Source organism: Lepisosteus oculatus, chromosome 11, assembly GCF_040954835.1.
Source record: "Lepisosteus oculatus isolate fLepOcu1 chromosome 11, fLepOcu1.hap2, whole genome shotgun sequence".
Taxonomy (NCBI): Eukaryota; Metazoa; Chordata; class Actinopteri; order Semionotiformes; family Lepisosteidae; genus Lepisosteus; species Lepisosteus oculatus.
The window spans coordinates 7383159-7401686 of NC_090706.1; the positions used below are offsets into that span (position 1 = coordinate 7383159).

General features: G+C 42.7%; 1 protein-coding gene across 2 annotated transcripts; it reads right to left on the minus strand.

Annotated features, from left to right (window-relative positions):
• Nucleotides 1-5706: 5706 nt before the first annotated feature.
• Nucleotides 5707-17445, minus strand: tmem222b (transmembrane protein 222b). Of its 2 annotated transcripts, none has more exons than XM_069195491.1 (6): nt 17222-17445; nt 15021-15105; nt 13626-13657; nt 13204-13300; nt 12530-12660; nt 5707-9677 (listed from the first exon to the last, which is right to left on the minus strand). In XM_069195491.1, the coding sequence occupies exons 1-6, from the start codon at nt 17338-17340 to the stop codon at nt 9590-9592; spliced, it is 552 nt and encodes a 183-aa protein (XP_069051592.1). In that variant the 5' UTR covers nt 17341-17445; the 3' UTR covers nt 5707-9589. The 2 variants fall into 2 exon arrangements, with proteins under 2 accessions (XP_069051592.1, XP_069051593.1); XM_069195492.1 differs by having other exon boundaries at nt 17162-17246.
• Nucleotides 17446-18528: the final 1083 nt, after the last annotated feature.

Sequence of the window (18528 nt, forward strand, 5' to 3'; positions counted from 1 at the left end):
TTGGCTCCTGGCACCGTCGTTTGGAGAACCGTGCTCATGTGTGTGACACGATGGGACTGATTCATTCCACGCTGTGTTTTAAATCACGAGCAGTCAGCTGCGATTGTTTTAAATAGTTGATGTCCGTCCAAGTCGCTCGCCGTGTCAGTTAAGCATCCTATCTGAACTCTGAATGAATTCGCACTTTGATTTCGCGATCCCGCCCGGACCAAGCGAGACGGACTCAAACGGACGCAGCCCATCGCCCAGAGGCATCACGGCAGTTGCGCCAGTCACACGTAACGATACGGGTTAGATGTTATAACGAGATGACCCCAAAACTGCTTTTTAAGATATCACGTGGTGTCTACAGTTTACTGCCAGATTGAGACAAGTGCCCAGCATAGCCCGAAACGTGCCTGGAAGCTAAACGTTTCGCTTCAATCCTACGCAAAACACGCAAATAACTCTGGAGCAGATTGCGCTCTGCGTGGCGGGGACGAGAATAGTGACAGGACGCGGTCTGGAACCCTCAGGGACCAGCCGGCTCTCGGATGCAGACTGTCCCATGCTGGCCCGGTTCGGGGTCTCATTACAGAACCGGCACTTGAAGAGGTGCTTCTGACCTGGACCTGGCATGTAGCCGAGCAACTAGCTGATTTAACTCTTCAAGACCCGATTGTTCACATTATTATTAATTATTATTATTATTATTATTATTATTATTATTCCGAGATGATCGGATTGCTTGCACGAGGATCAGGTACTGCTACGGTTGTCAACTGGCTCCAGATCAGCTTTCAGAAAAGAGCGGGTCTTTGCCCTGAGCAGCTAAACTTAAAATGCATCAACACCTAAACTGAAAATGTATTGTCTGCCAGCTGGAACTTGTTACTTAATTATCACTAGCCGTCACTGAAATCAGTCAGTGAGGGCGGATCTGAAAGCATGCGAGCTGTAATGGAACAAGTCATAAAGCCCAAACTTATAATTAAGGAAAAGGTCTTTATCGGTTTTATTACAGTAAGTCTAACGTATCGTTATGTGGGAAAAAAAACGATGCTGAATATTCAGTATTTGCATTATTTCCTTTGTTTTATTGTTGTCATTTTAGAGTTCCCATATTATGAATAGTTTTAATGAATGCTTCGACTTAATTCAGAAAACACTTCGCTAGAAGTCAGTAGCAGAGATGGGATACTCAGACCACCGGATTACAGGAACCTCCGGCAGACGCAGAATAAAATCATTCTGATTCCGTCACTTTGCTTAATCGGAGAGGTCAACGTGCGGCGCTTCTGATCTCGAAGTGTGCGGCTCATCTGGGCCGAGCCGGCAGCCTGGGGAGCTGTCTGGCGGCGCCTCTCCGCCGGAGACGAGGGGTGACACGATGACAAACGACGCGAGGGAACCGCTCGCGCCAAAAACGTCATCGAGCGGGCCTTGCTCCCGTCTCGAGGGAGAACATCGGGAGTTGCGGTGGCGAAACGGAAAGCCGCAAACTGAAATCTTCAAGGTCCATTAGAGTCGCTATCAATTTCATTTTCCATCTGCGTCGTTTATTAGGCTATTTGCCGACCATGATATCGTTTTCCACCCGGCCAGAAGTGCGCGCCGCTGGTGCAGAGGTTTTCCCCTCGTGTGCAAAATTGCTGTACACAGAGCAACTTCATTTCGGCAAAACCTCCACTACAGCAAAGGCTTCTTAAAACTGAGGGAGAAGAGGTCCACAAGAAACCCGTGACAAAAACATATTCTGATCAGTGCACGATTTTGCATTAGAATTTCAATTACAGACAACGGGAGGTCCCTTGTAAGACCGGCTATAAGTACAACATTAAAGACGATATCTGGCCAGAACCTGCAGCCGTTAAGAAATAAAAGTCGTTAATTAACGTACAGCTAATTCATTTACCGAAGGCTATTCAGATTTGTTAAATCAATCAGCAGTTTGCGTTTTGGGGAAGAATGCTACTAGCAGTCTGGGATAAATAACTCTGTGCACCTTAAAGTTTGAAATAACATAAACCTCACGCAACAAGTTCGAAACAAGTCCTTTAGTGTTTATTGCTGGTATTGGTGATCGCAAAATACACTCGTGTAACGAAAACGTATTAAGACCAAAACTGAAGTATACAAACACACAGAGGCAGACAGGTGAATGCTCGACTTCCCGGCTAAGATCTATATTAAACGCTTTATTAAACCAGGGTGGTATATTCCAGGAAATGTACAGAGGGTTGAATTGCTCAATTATAGACCAGGCGCACGCACTCTGCCGTGTGTACTGCCGCACTTATCTGTTTCAGTAACTTTCTCTTTGCAGCAAAACACACATTAGGCCCTGGCAAGACTCCCGTCACTGCTCAAACCGCATTCACTCCTGCATCTCGGCGAGGACAGTGGAGACGTCGAGATGAAAGCCGGAGACGACAGCTGGAGACGGTGTAATTTAGAAAATCTCTCGCTGTGCCAATCCATCATTAGAGTTTGATTATTCACCGGCGCTTTGAGGACTGGAGGGAAGACATAATGTCACAGTGCACGCCGGACAAACACAACAACACAACAAACACAAACCCAGGGCACCGCAGCTACAAGAAATTCAACCGAAAAAGTAAAACTTTTCATCCCTGATCTTCAACAGTGTACCGATATCGTGATCCGTGGAACTCCATATAATTTAATAATAATAATAATAATAATAATAATAATAAAAGACAATGCAATAATAGCGTGTGAGCTATTTTCCCGGATGCCGTTGGGTCATTAATTTATATTAATATTCAGTGAGTCGAGACACAGACCTTGGTACCTGGGGAGACTCCTCAGTTTCGTAAAGCTGGAGATGTGGTTTTGCTAAATAAAAACAGAATCTGGTAGTATAAGGGTGCTCTTGTGAAAATAATGATCTGACAGTCTGCGGCTTTGTATCATGATCCCTCTGTAATCCACTGAAAACATCATTATGAGAACTGGTGGATCCACCGGAAGATCATTTAGTCCCATTTAAAATTGGATTTTTGGGGTGCGTGCTGGTTTCTTACTCCGCTCTGGTGTAGGAATTCTTAAGTTTTGAAAGAAGAAAATGTACGTATAGTTAGCGTATTTTGTCAATGACTTCTTGTACCAAGAAACTGTGAGAACGTATTAGTGAGAGCGTCGTCTACTAAAAGTTAGCAAACGGTAGAAGTATTTCATGCTTTCTGATTCAGTACTAAAAATCAGATAAGCACGAAAAGGCGCACTCATTAACACTATGTAAATAACGCACTTTGTCCCCTACAGTATTAGCAATTCAAACACCTTCTGCGTCTTGAATGTTAAAAAAAAATGACAGGAGGCAGTGGTGTCAAGAAAACAGCGGGCGCCCCTTTGAGCTAACAAGTTAACAAACGTTTTGGCGCTCTGCATCTCTTTCATGTTGGCTAACGCGAGGAAAGATCACAGACTGGGCTCCTGCCACGATAATACCTCCTACAGCCCGGTTAAACTCCACCGAGATCGCAAAGAGAATAGGAAATGAATCAAAGCAGACAAGCTTTTGACAGCTACGTGTCAATTATGATAAAGACAGAAAATAGTCTATGGCCTTTCACACAAGTCATATTAAAACTATTCTGCTCCTACCGCGGCTCCCACACAAGAGAGAGAAACCCCAGAAAGATAAGAGAATTCACGATTTTTCCTGACTAGCAGTCCTTGTCTCCGATTCTAGATCAAACACTACCGACTTCTTTTTCCAGTTCTTGAAGTATTGAATTCTCATGAAACATTGTGAACGTTTTCTGACCAAGAGAATGTAAAAGCAGAACATGAAAAGGTTCGCAGTTACTTTCCAAATGCGAAACGAAGACACGCTAAATAAAATAATGATCAACTGTATGATTTGAGCCGCAACATATTTAGAACTGATACCTATTATTAAACTCCCGTTGCCCGTCAAATTACCATCACTAAAAACACGCTTAAAAAAGGGGCGCACTTCTCAAGTAAACATCTCTATTGACATATGCACAGATCATCAATCTATTGCTCATAAACTATTGCAAAACGGAACCTGGTATCATTTCAGTTCAAGTACAGCAAGGTGAAAAGGGAAAGGTACAATTTCTTACTTGTGCTCATATGATTTAGTTCAGATAGACATGAATACAGAACAACCCAGCACTACCCAGGGTGGAGGTGTCCGAGCTGTAGTCTGATCACTTAAAAGACACGGGTTTCTCGGTGATCTTTAAGGACGGCCTTGTCAGTTTACTGCAGGGTTCTGCATTCCAGCGGCCAGACTCCAGGATCCTGAATGCCAGTGGTTCTGAATAACGAACACTTGGCTCTTGGAAAAGGATATTATTGGATCTTAAATCAACCTGCCGATATTTCACAGCTCAGCCTTCACAGCCTAAGCGTGAGTCACACCCCCCCCTCACCAGGCGTGCGAGGTACTGTCTCGGGACATCCTGTACGAACGCCATGCTCAGTGACGATTTATTTCCAGCCTGGCAGCAGCTTTCTTACGGTTCATCGTCTAAACAGGAATTTAGGGAAGGACTGCACAGAATTGACTCGATGTACTGGATCAATTTGCAGTAAATTGTATTAACATTTAATGTATTAACATTTATAGGAAACGTTTTACATTACCAGAATAAGATTTTATGATCCTGTATGGTTTGAGCTGAAAATAACTGAAGAAAACTGAACTCAAGACTGAAAAGCTTAAGTACCAGGAAGAGGAAAGGTTTCAATTCCACCAACAACCACCTGTCCCTCAGGCAGTACCCAGCAGAGCCTGGCAGTGTTCAGCCAGTTGAACATGATTACCCAGTCAGGCCTTGAAACAAACGCATTCGTAATGATCCAAAATCGGCTATCAATAAAAAAAAGACTGCCTCTTAACAAGCACTGCTCGGCATAAAATCCAAAAAGTATTTTTATAAAGAGGGCTGAATAAACCTAGATCTCATCAGCGCCAGTGTAAATGAATTTCAGTTCAAAACCCCACACCCAGATCTGAACACAGCACAGAAGAGTCACCCTGTAGCAGTGCTTTCTCAAGAAAGCACTTAAAGAGCCCAACACATTCCTAACGCATACATACAAACAGGATACATGCTGTTGAAAAAAAGGAGGCAAAAAGAAGAGGGAGAACTGAAGCCTTTACTAACTTTCCTCAGTGCAATATATTTAGAAAAACAATACCGGTAGGTTTGCAACCCATGAAACTGAAGTTTGCTCAGGGCGAACAAAGATCCACCTCGGTTCAACCCGATTCAAGCATTCGAAATCCCCAAGGGAGTGGACAAAGCCTTCCCACTGGACTTCCGCAGAGCCCACAGCCAAACACGAACACAGGAAAATGGGCACTAAAGGGCAGAGCAGAGTGAAACCTCAGAAGAGGAGACCAATTATCTTTGCCACAGAGGGTGGAAAGGATCTGGAAGCTCTTCAGCCATGCTGTTGAAGCCGATATCCTGGCTGCCTTCAGGACAGGGCTAGAAGAAATGAAAGTGCTTTAGCCACTAGCTATCTGCTGACTAGATGAGGTGAAGGGCCTACCCTCATTTGTAACATGCCTTATGTTTTGCGATCTACATGCCAGGAGTCACTACAAAGTCTTGTTTGCTGCTTGGAAATGAAAACCATGACAGATGCGAGCCAGCTTCTCTGACATGAACACCAACACTTGCTGTACAGGGAGTAGTCAAGAATATTCAACTCGCCCAATTACATTCACAATCCTTTATTCATTTCTTACAAAAATAGGAGAATGATCACATCCGCAACAGAGCTATACAAGAAAGCTTATTTAATTTCAACCACCTTATTGTACTTTTTGAGGATCTCAGAACACAGTAGGAAAATGTTACCAAGCGCAACTATATTTTACAGACATCCTCTGTTTCTCTATGCTGCAGGAGTTGTTGCCTTGTACTGCTGCATTGTTGATTGTATTTTACCTCTGCTTCTGCAGGAAGAGTTCTGAGACTTCGATTGTAAAAGAATCCACACAACACCCTCCTACGCGCTATGACACACAGCTAACAACATCTACAGGATCCTGTAGGATACTGGGGGAAGATGCACTCTGCTATCATTACTCACCACTTGAAATATATAGAAACGGGAAGAATTATTTAAAAGATCAGAAAAGCTGTCAAACACCGAGAGGAGTATCTACAATTTAGATTGGGAACATGCAGAGGTTAATTTCACCCTGAAAAGTAAAAAGGAAGAGAAGTGTTTCAGCTGGGAAGCTCTCTTCAGTTCAGATGTACTGATGTTCAGACCCCACAGCCAAAATGACATTTTCCCCTTCATTCTTTTCACTTGTCAGCACAGAGGTAAACGCTGCTTGTTCCTTTATTTTCTGTTTGAATGTACTTCCCACGATCATCTCTAAACCCATTTAAAATGATTTCCTTGAGCCCTCAATTACCACTACAAATGATCAAGACATTAAACATCAGGGGCTCAAAGCCGGCATGGTCACTGTACAAGGAAACGTCAGGGTGCAGACGTCTGCCCAATATGCCCACCAACATGGAAGCACACTAATAAGAATTAGACCATGTTTTATTTAAAATAAATCTTTGAGCGAGATTTATTTTGGAAAGCCTGACATCCCCAATTACACCAATAACATATATTCCTATTACTCTAAAGAATAAAGTAAAATATGCCGTTCTATTAGTTAGACAAGCTCAATTTCCATTGAAACCTGATGATGGTGACTGCACTGCTTCAATCAGTAAATGCATCCCATTAAGCACTTATGCTCACCGGGTAACAGGTGCTCTCCAAAAAAAAGGAAAGATAGGTCTGCTGATCAGACATAAGGTAACACGGGGAAACGACTTCTGTTATCATCATTAGTAGCTTGGTTATTATTGCTCTTTATGCAAACCTAAGTGAATATTAGTGTGGGATTCAAGCGTCAGATTTTTTTAATGGTCAGTGGCCCAAGAAGGAAAATCCAAAATCATTCATTTCAACCCTGAAACAAACGGCACCGAACAGAAAAACACAACATTCGACAGGGCATCTGAAGGTGGAAACAAAGGGAAGGCATTTTCACAACTCCTCCTTAGCGTTTTTTAGGCCATACTTCCAAGGCACTACCTGCTGCTTTCGGTTGCTTGGCAGTGAAAGTGAAGGTCAGCTTTTTGTTCAATTCCACCAACAATGAAGGGATTAAATCTGTCACTGAGACCGCAGTACCTTAGCAACAGGCCTCTTCTCCGACTCCAGTGTGCAAGAACTCGGGGAGTGCCACTTTGGCCAAAGAGCACCACCCCAAAATAAATCCTAGAACATCCTTCAAAAATCTTACATTCACATTTTAAACCTGCTTGCTCTCAACATAACAAAGCATAGTTTTCATCAAGAAGCTTCTTATGCTCTTCTGTTACTAAGTGGGATTAAGAGATTCCCTTTTCTGCAGTTGTGGAACTGAACTGGACTGCTTAGACTATTTTAATTTATTCATCCCTTTTCTAACCACTTCTTCCAGTTCATGGATGTGGGGAGTCGGACCCTGTCCTGGGAAGCAGTGGGCATAAAGGAGGGTACACCCTGGACAGGATGCCAATCCATCACAGGGCAGACACGCACACACACACACTCACACTAGGGCTAATCTTCCTAGGAGCCAATTAACCTACACAGCTACGAAGTTCATGCAGATAGCACCCCAGCTCAGGAATTAAACCCCAGCACTGTGAGGCAGCAATGTCTACCACTGCAAACTGCTGCCCAATTTCAATTTAAGCAATCTTTAAATGCAAATTTGTAAAAAGATACTTGAAAAATGAAGTTTGTGGCAAATGGTGAAGTGTTCTAATAGGTGTACAGGACTCTGACTATACAGCAGGCAGAGACAGGTTATGCATACAGCTTTCCAGGGCTGGAGAGATAAGTGCTGCCAACTGTCTGTTTTGGGTTTGCAGTAGTCTAATTTCAAAACAATGCAGACATTTGCAAAATGCAATATATTCAAAGGGTTGTAAGTGCAGAGCCAGCTTTATGAAATGGGAAGTTCTTTTTTTGCGTGTGTTCCAGAACGCTTGAAATGAAGTGTGCTGGGGTTAAAGCTACCAAAAAAAAAACATTTGCAAAGACATCTGAAAACAATCTGGACTATTTCACCTTTATGTGTTTCTTTTTGGCAGATAGAGAGTATTATTTTAGCATTCAAACAGTATATTGCTGGATAAATACGCTACTAACATTTAATTAGCTTGTAAGTGCAAATGTATTTTAGACAGTTCTGGCTGTTAGAAAGATTTTCTCTGCTGTAAATTTCTCTTTGGTGAATTTCCTTATGTCTTTTTCGATTGGCATATTTACAAAGCACATTGGTATTTTACTTTTGCACCTTGAAATCATGAGGATTCTGAATTCTAGAATCTACTACATTAGTCCAGAACTGTTTTCCCTTGAAGGGGAGGAAAACTGAAAATGAGGGGAAAGACCAAAGACAAGACTCTCTGCTACATTAGACCATGGCCAGTATTAAGACTTGGATATTTCCAAGCTTTAAAATAGGTATGAAATTTTTTTTTATTTAAATATTTTTTATATTCAAAGTGTGAATTAATATTGAAATATTGAACCTGCAAGACAAGAAAGTCATATGCATCTCAAGATGCCAACAATATCCTTAAAGGCTGTCAGGAATAAACACACAAGAAGCATCCCAGATGTTACAGTGCAATTCAGCTGCAATTATTAAGCTTTTGGTTTAGAGTGAATTTTACACAGCACTTAACACCAACTATCATATGCCTGCAGGGACTCTGGTAACTAGAACAGATACTTCAGCTACTCAGTTCTGACGAGATGTTTCACTTCTTTGTTGTTTAGATATTGTCGCACCCCAGAATCATGTGTCCTGAAAAGTCAAATAATACAGAGTAAACCACAGGTGAGCAATCAAACAAAATAATGCATCCTGCAGAGGGAGGACAAATAAAACAGAACTATTAGATAAAATTGACTGGCTCCCGCCCAAGAAAAAACAGGAGAAAGTATGGTGTGTCTGACAACAGATGTAGTTCTGAGGCAGATGATCCAGATAATGACAAAACCCAGGAAGCGAGAAGATAATGGAGAAGCTTGTTACACAGGGGGCCTGGCTCATCCTTGCTGGCGGAGGGCAAATCATTCACTTGCTCTGATTGATCAGGCTCTTCCACCTACCCCCCCACCCCTTTGTCCCATTCCCATTCCCAGCCTGTCCGCCCACCCTGCTCCACAGCTCAGGCGTGCATCAGGGGACAATCTGGGAGTCGAATCCCTTCCGCCGCTGTTGAAGGGAATGCAATCCCCAAGTCCAGACTGCACAAACCACCCCCTCCGCTGCAACTTACATCTCGCTTGTCTGCCTTTGTTTTCTTTCCTCTTCAGCTTCCGTTAGTAAGAGACTGCTTTAACAAAAAAGGACAAGGAAATCCAACCGAGAGTACAACGCTGGAAAGTGCAGAGATGGGTTACAATGCCAGGTCCGGAGAGGGGTCTTCAGCTACAGGAAGGCCGTCGTGTGTTCGGTTTGCATTCCACATGAGCCAGGCCTGCTGTCCCACCTTCAGTGTCAAGAGCTGCCCCCTCCTCACCGCATGTTCAGAGCCAAGGCCACAGTCAGGACAATCCCCAGCACAAGCACGAAGGGCAGCCAGGTTTTCAGAAAACTGACACAACTAAAAGGGTTTAAAAACATAAACCACGTCAGAATCCATACACAAACAGCTACAGGTCTAGAAGCTGTAAGCAGTTCATCACAGCCACCTATCGGAAAGGTGCTGCACAGTATAGTTGTGGATCCAAGCAGCTGAAATATGCACTCTTGTCATCACTGGCCTGTTTTAAAAAGCTTTTAAATGCTCCCTCCCTCCAGCACAGACGCTGTAACAGTTCTGGTGTGGTACACAAGGTGTAGCTTCAAAACACTGCGGTTTAGCCACAAGAATCCCTAATATTTTACCCGTGATGTCACAGGGGTTTTCCAAAGTGACCTTTAATCTCACCTGTTCCCACACGATGATCCAGAGCAGTTTCCCACATGCACAATTTAACTGACTCTGAACCCACTAAAGGTACTGGTGGCTTGGCTCTAAATGTCCACAGTGATAAATTCAAAAGACGTGGTTTAAATAAAAGGCCACCTTTCATCCTGTATGCCTTTCTCATTTGTGAGCACGTTTCCTGGAATAAACAACAGTTACATAAAGAAAATCTCTTACATGTTTAAATGTCCCCATCTCCCTCAACACTGACAATTGATTTCAGAAAAAAAGGAAACTTGTTCTCACAAGCTCAGCTGAACATCTGTCCCAAGAGCCTTTTCTCTCTGTGTTTCAGAATGAACAGTGAAACACGAACCGGAGGACACAGGCAGAAACTGCGTGGAAGTGCATTAAGACCCTAGAGCAGGAGACAGTTCTTTACACAGAGGGGGCGTGGGATTAAGGAATTAACTGCCCAGGCATGTTGTTGAAGTTGATATCCGGCCTTCTTTCTAGAAAGGGCTGGATGAGATCCTTCAATCAATTTGTTAATAAGCACCAAACAAGCTAGCTGGACCGAATAGCCTCCACTCCATTGTAATTGTTCTTGTCTTCCATCTACAGGAAAAGGATAAGCTTGTTTTTTAGAATGTGGAGCAGGAACGCGAGACTGGGCTGTGACCTAACCCTATCAGAGCTGAAGATTCAGAGAGCGCTGGATAAGCCCAACTCTTCTCTAGTCTAGACTGTAGAAGCCCGATGAGAGACGTTCTCATTATTAAAAGCAGAACACAAGCCCAGTTAAAAGCAGGTTGTAAAAGATATTTTTTTTTGCTTTCACCCATTTTCTACACTGCTTTACCCAATTCAGAGCCACAGGGCACAGGAGCACACCCAGGCAAGCAGTGGATGCAAGGTAGGACACACACTGGATGGGACACCAGTCCATCACAGGGCAGACACACACTCACACCAGGGCCAATTAACCTACCAGTATGTCTGGGGACTCTGGGAGAAAACCCAAGTGAACAAGGGGAGAACATTTGAACTCCACACAGATAGCACCTCAGGGATTGAACCCAGGACCTCAATGCTAACCACTGTACCAACATGCTGCCCAATATTTTTACCCCAGAAGAAAATTATTTTTTTCCCCGAAAGGCAATTTTTTATTGAATGTGCTCAGACTTTGGTGCAACATGAGTTAGCTGAGAGGGGCACAGCTGCAACAGCTGCACAAAAGCAGACCTAGCGTGTCCAGTGTGAATGCACCAGGGTCACAAGGTCGCTGGTATAGTACCAACAGTAGGCTGGCTGCTCCCTGGGAAACAGAGCACCTCATTCGTCATCTACCGCCTGTGACTGCAGACAGCAAAGGACACACAGGACTAATATACCAGCTTTCCCCAAGGCTGGTCTTGTTGCTCTGTATATTTTCACACGTCTCCTACCGACCTACATCCTGAAAAGACAAGGCTAACCACTTATTATTTCTTCTGACAAAAGACAACATCAAGGCTCTGTGATGAAGTGAGGATCAAACTCATTTATCCGGAGCTGCAGCATCAGTGCGCTAAAATATCTTTCCTCTAATGATTTTAAAAACAAATGAACCGAGTACCTTGGAAATACATTTATCATATTCTGATTTTCTGATGCTCATTTTAGAATTCACCTAAATAAAATAAAAAAAATGTACCATTTAACTGTCCTTCCTTGAATTCTTCCTGCTTAGCTGCTTATCAGCTGCTTAGCTACCTGAAATTACAATTTTTGTATCCACACCCTGAAATGAATTACGATGATTATAAACAAATTACTTGCAGAAGAGATGAGCTTCAGTTTGAGTCATCATTTCCCTTTAGCACTAGATAAGAGCAAAGAAACCAGAAAATATTTTGTTTTCACAGTACAAAATAAATTGATCTGAGATCGCGGTAGTTTTAAATGTAAAAACACCCGATATGGACTAAAGTTTATTAATTGAACGTTACTGTATTAAACAGATGAGCTTCTCAGCCTAACTATAACATACTATCATATCACAAGTCATCTTAATTTTTTTTGCCTTCATATAATTGATTTTGAACTTTTGCTAATTTTTATACTTCTAAAAAACAAAAACATTAAAACCAGTTCCACGTTCTTTGTGGTCTATTATAAAAATAAGGTACTTTATTATAATACGTGTTTGTAACAACTGTATTATAGGGGTTTCCTATATATATATAGGAGTGCGGAGGTATATTAAGGTTCTGGACACGTAACTGGAAGGTTGTGGGTCCAAATCCCAGGTGACACAGCAATTGTACCCTTGAGCAAAATTCTTCACCTGGAAGGTTTTATTAAATTACTCAGAATAAGCAGTACTTTTACTTTTGGATAAAAGAGTCAGTCAAATAAATATCAATACATGCAATACAAAATACAAGGGCAAAATACAAAACCTGAGAAGCAATAAAAAATGAAAGCAGGAAATGCAGTGTACTTCTGTAATGTGCCACTGTAACAGGCGAGGCGAGCGAGGCGAGGGGGCGAGCTCCTACCTGATGTGCTTGCTGTAGATTGTGAACAGGATGCACAGCTTCACCATGTTCCAGGAGGTGCTGTTGTCATAGCGCATTAGGTTCAGGGCCATGGCCACGTGTGAATGGCAGTTGTCACAGCACAGGTTATGCTGGAAATGAAAGACAAGGGAGATTCATGATCGTGGGAGGAGCAGCTACAGCTACACTGCAGTGGTTTGAGCTGGTGAAAAGATGATGCGTGACTAAAACTAAAAAAACAGAGCTTTTTAAAACTGACCTAATCTTTTTCAAATCTTAAAGTCTTCCCAAACGTGAGATGTATTATTTTTTCTACAGTCTACAAGAATGCAGACCGGTCTGAAAACATTTTACTCAGAATCCTGATAACTGGGTTCCATCTTTAAGTAGCCTTCGATTTTGAGCGACTTTTTTTTTTTCCGCTTTAAATTATACTGCTGTGAGAAAGTGCAGAGGAGTTTCTAAATATCTTCTGATTTCCTGGAATCCCAGTCGCAGAGAGACCCCCCCCAAGCTCAGACCTGCCACGCCTGAGCCACAGAGCCCAACCCAACAAGCTCGGAGCCAGGGCCTTCACCGGCTCCTTCGGCCAATCAGGAGCTCCACAAAGAAAAGATCCATCCCAGCATCCACCTCCGCGTGGCCCCTCCAGAGTAACACGGGCCGCTCCTCACCATTCTGTGCTTGTACTCCTCAGAGGCATCGTGAACAGCCGTGTCCCAGGCGCTGGACCCGCCAGCGTACACCTTGTTCACATTTAACTTCCAGTACCTGAGCAAAGGACAGGACAAACGGCACAAGTCAACACACGGCCGAATCATACTGCACTGCAGCAGCTCCTCAAGGCCAGCAACAGAACTCGCATCAAGTACATACTACCAGAGAACCCGGAGAATTTCCACCCATTCATTTTCTGACTGCTTACTTTTCTGGTAAGATTGCAGCACCAGGGGGATCCGTTATAGTTTGATTTTGTTTTTACTATTAACTCCCTCTGCCTGGCCAACCACAATATGGAGATGTTACCCAGTGCCATGAACAACTGTGACCCCACCTCCCAATGCAATCTACCCCAAATCTAGATTAACACTCTTACTTTGTGGGTTTCCCAAAGGCCATGTTGTCTTCCTGTAAAACAAAAAGGTTTTTTTTTTATAGGTTATATAGGTTATACTGGTAAATGTTCCAGAAAGGCAACTGACATTTCACTCAAACAACCATCCCGGCCACAAACTGCTCTCACCCATGCTTAAGCACTAGACTTAAGAACAGCTTCTATCCCTCTGCAGTACGTATCCTCAACAGCAGACTCAATACACACCTGCACTATGAACTTTTTAATAATTAATAATAATTATAATTAATAATTGCTTATAGTTATATAGCGCTTTTCTGGACACTCCACTCAAAGCACTTTACAGGTAATGGGGACACCCCTCCACCACCACCAATGTGCAGCATCCACCTGGATGATGCGACGGCAACCATAGTGCGCCAGAACGCTCACCACACATCAGCTATTAGTGGGGAGGAGAGCAGAGTAATGTAGCCAATTCATAGAGGGGGATTATTAGGAGGCCATGATTGGTAAGGGCCAATGGGAAATTTGGCCAGGACACCGGGGTTACACCCCTACTCTTTTCGAGAAACGCCCTGGGATTTTTAATGACCACAGAGAGTCAGGACCTCGGTTTTACGTCTCAACCAAAGGACAGCACCTGTTTACAGTATAGTGTCCCCATCACTATCCTGGGGCATTAGGACCCACATGGACCACAGGGTGAGCGCCACCTGCTGGCCTCACTAACACCTCTTCCAGCAGCAACCTTAGTTTTTCCCAGGAGGTCTCCATCCAGGTACTGACCAGGCTCACACTCGCTTAGCTTCAGTGGGTTGCCAGTTGTGAGTTGCAGGGTGATATGGCTGCTGGCCATATCATTGTCTACATCTCATGGTCTTTTAACATGGTCTACCATGTTTTCTTTCTCACTATTACATATGTCCCACAGCACATTATTGTTCGTGTTATTATTTATTATCTTTGTAATGTACTGTCTACATTGTGTGGTGTTTTCTGTTTTACTGTGTATGTCCCGAGAGATCAGCGTGGTTAAGAATTCCAATGCACGTGTGCATATGGCAATAAACTACTCTACTACTCTGAATGAACTGCTATTGTAAGAAACTGGATTGATCAGTTCTTCTTTCCATGAAGGGGAAATAAATCTGTTAACTACCTGAGGATTTTTTGAAACACATGTTTGGAGAAAATCAGATGATGCAAACAAAGGAAATGTTTTACTTGGGGGAAAAACGCTTCTGCATCAGCAAACCAACACCACAATGTTTCATGGCTTGAGAGAGACCTGATCACACTTGCTGTGCGCCTGTGTATTTTATCCTGAAACAGCCAAATCAACAACCGGAACGACCACCTACAGTATCATCCTCGAGAACTGGACAAAACCTCACATCTGCAGTCACTTCTTACCGACACAAAATAAGGTCCAGCAAAGTCTCGGATCACACCAGTAGACGTGCAGATTCCCATGTGCCCAATGAAAGGCAGTAAATACCTGAAATAGAACAAAAAAAAACAGCATGATGAGAAAGTGGGTCTTTAAGAACAGCTGCACATTTGAATCAATGGCAAGACAGTGCTCCACCAGACTAAAAGCAGAATCCAGAATTCCCTGGAACTCTTCTATACTCCTGGAGCAAAGAGAAGCCACCTGCATGACTGTCTATATCAGGCCCTGCATGGCCAAGCAATTCTGTATCTTCTGCCTAGTTGTACCATCACTACTTTCAGATGAATTTGGTGCCATAGCTTTAATTAGGTGAATTACTTTGCTGAGGACTACAACAGCGGTGTCTCACGTTCAGGTTATGAGTCAGAACCCTAATCAGTACTCTCCACACTGCTGCCCAAACACCACCTCTATATAAAGACAGTTAGACTGACACGCTGGGGCTCCACGTTTACACACTCAGAAATTGTTTCTCCTAGTTTTTACTTGGCTTCTTGTAAAGAACTCCTGATAGCGCAGAGACTGTCAACAATGCGCCATCTCAGCCATCCCCTTCTGGCCCAGATTAGTAGAAAAGCAAGCCTCCCTGTGTATGTGTCCAAAGATGGCACTGGAAAACAAACTCTTGTAATCCAGTTTTTTTAATGACTTACAGCCTGCGGCTGGGTTGAACTGTGACCTGAAGGAGGATATATGCATGCAGGCTTCCAGGGCAGGTCCCAATGAACATTAATCTCCACAGCCTTCCTGCAATGACTGCTGAGCCACATTCCTTACAATGAACCCTGCTGGTGAGAGTGGGATTCTGGGACTAGCACACAACACCACTCCCTGTAGTTTATGCACACGTCCTCGTTTATTTTGACAGCTTTACACAGAAACTCCTATGGGTCCAGTGTGCATAAATGCCTTTATTTAACATTTAACAAGTAATCAGCGTCCATCTTGTGTGTGGACAATGTTAATAAACCACATACTATACAAGCTAAGCTTTTGCATCAAAATAGTGCATCAAAAGGTCAAAAGCATCTAGTAAATGGAAAGCAAGTGGAAGTGCATTTCATAGACACAGCAGGGGGAATACAACTTTACACAAAGAGCTGTGGGAGTCTGGATCAAGCAAACCAGCCATGTTGTTCAATAACCTGGCTTCCTTCAGGAAGTGGCTGGATGAGACCCTCAGATCATATAGCTGCCAAAAAACAAGCTAAATGGGCCACATGACCTTTCTCTCATTTGTAATTTTCCTGATGTTCTTAATAGAATCCAGGTGTACTTCTTCCAGAACTGAAAGTAACTATTGGTAGTGAAATAATCTTTGAAAATACCAGGCACTTATGTCAACTGAAAAGGATGTTAACGTTCAGACCCACCTCACAGCCCCTGGACATAATGAACTTGTGACATCTACTAAATAAATTCAGAGATTTAGCAAGGAAAAGGAAGAGTGCTACAACATGACAGCTCGATTTGCTTCGGATTCATATGCTCTTACAAGCTAAAAACAGGTGCAGGACCCGATTCTCTGCATGGGATGACAGGTGTAGTTCACATAGTATTGAAGAAACTCAAGTACTGCTTCATGCTACAATAATCATAATATTAACCTGAAATTTGTAAAAGAGCTTACAGACACAGTCCTCGGAAGTGGAAGTTTTTATGCCTTTCCCCATTTTCTTCTCCGACCTCACAGGAGAGACAATGATTTATGTGGGACAGTTGATTTTTAGATCACCGCGTTATGGAAAAATGGGTCACTTTGCTTCGCTGTCTCAGCTATTCTATTTTCACGATCAGCTGTCGAGACCTAAATTTGGACAATAAGGAAGACCTACATCCGCGGTGTTGTTCCTGAGCCACCATCAGCCGCGCATCCTGAATGTCAGTCTGGGGATGTTGTGAATTATTTAAGACACCTTACTGGCCCCGAATACCTGTCTGTTTCAGTTCGGCAACAGCAACGAAACGCTGCTTTGTCTCAGTGAGCACTAACGGAGCCCATTTTTGTAACTCATAATAAAAACGACACGGGCCCCACACTGCGATTACCCAACAACCTCGGCACAGGATTTGAACTGATACAATATGACAAAAACGGTACCTGCGGAACCAGCCCATTTACAAACCTCAGTCGCAGAGAGGTAAAATAAGAGAGACTCACGACAGCACCGGAATGGGAGTCCACACGATGCAATATGGGAAGCGGCACATATCCGCGTCTATCCGATCGAAACCCCCGTGGAAATTCTTCATCGCGTCCGCTTCGTGCACATCCGCCATCACTAATGGCAGTGAAGCTTTTGGTTCCGTTTCCTGACGAACTCGCCGGGGGAAGGGATCGCTTCCTGCGCTGAGTGGGACGGCTGGCAGGCAGGCAGGCGGGCACCGGCCGTCCACCAACACTTCCTAAAGACGAGAGCAGCAACCAGACAGAAGCAAGAAAATTGTTGTATGAAAATACGGAACAGCCGTGTTGGAGGCCCTATTATTATTATTATCATCAACAACAACAACAACAACAACAACAACAATAATAATAATAATAATAATAATAATAATAATAATAATAATAATAATAATAATAATAATAATAATAATGTGAGACATATTTGGGTTAACATATTCAGTATGTGGTCATTCATTTAATGTGAATGTTAAAATTTCATTTAATCTCTGACCCAGGGAAAAACTGTGGTGTGGACGGTTGAGGAAAGATCGCAGGCTCGCGCTGTGTCCATTATTCTTTTTCTTTTTGGTCTGTTTTTTTATATCAATAAAGTTTGCTAATGGGCCAGTGAAAGCTTTGTTTCCCTTAATATGAATGCCTGAAACACTATACCGAAGCCAGGGTTTTAAATTATCGTTATTATTGTGTTCTGTGCAGTTTCAAATGGGATTGTCTGTTTAAACGGTTTTTAAACCCAACTTCCTAAAGCTGAGCAATCTGACAATAAGTTAAACTTTTATTAACTCTGATTTTTTTTCTTTGTTACTTTATTTTTATGTTAAGTAACATTGCATTCCCAATTTATAAGTATTAAAGGACAGAGTTTGAGCCAACGTGTTTTGTGAATATGATTATCTACCCATTAGTATTAACAAATTCATTATAAACGTTTTTTCCCCCCATATTACATATTGCGGAGTAAAACATAATAACAAACTCCTTAAATCTAACATTCACATTTAAATGCTTAAAGTTGGCATTTTGCAAGTCTATCCAAAACAACTTTGTATACATAGAGGTAACAAATGTGGTAAGAGTTTTTTTTTTCCAGCCTTACAGAACACACATAAAGCATCCCGTTCAGATTTAAATCTAGAAAGTTTAGTGTTAGTTTGACAGCATAAACAGTTGAAACTGTTCAAAGGTTATCTATGATTAAGAGTTAAATAATTGATAAATCCTTACATTTACATTGCACTCTTCTGGACACTTGACTCAAAGCCTTTACAAATACCCTCCAC

Bases quoted from the DNA above. Each gene is read 5' to 3' on its own strand.
- tmem222b (XM_069195491.1), bottom strand. From the start codon at position 17,340: ATGGCGGATGTGCACGAAGCGGACGCGATGAAGAATTTCCACGGGGGT. The intron at 13,301-13,625 runs GTAAGAGTGTTA...TCCTTTGCTCAG, and splicing joins GCCTTTGGGAAACCCACAAA to GTACTGGAAGTTAAATGTGA. The intron at 9,678-12,529 runs GTAGGAGCTCGC...AAACCCTTTTAG, and splicing joins ATCTACAGCAAGCACATCAG to TTGTGTCAGTTTTCTGAAAA.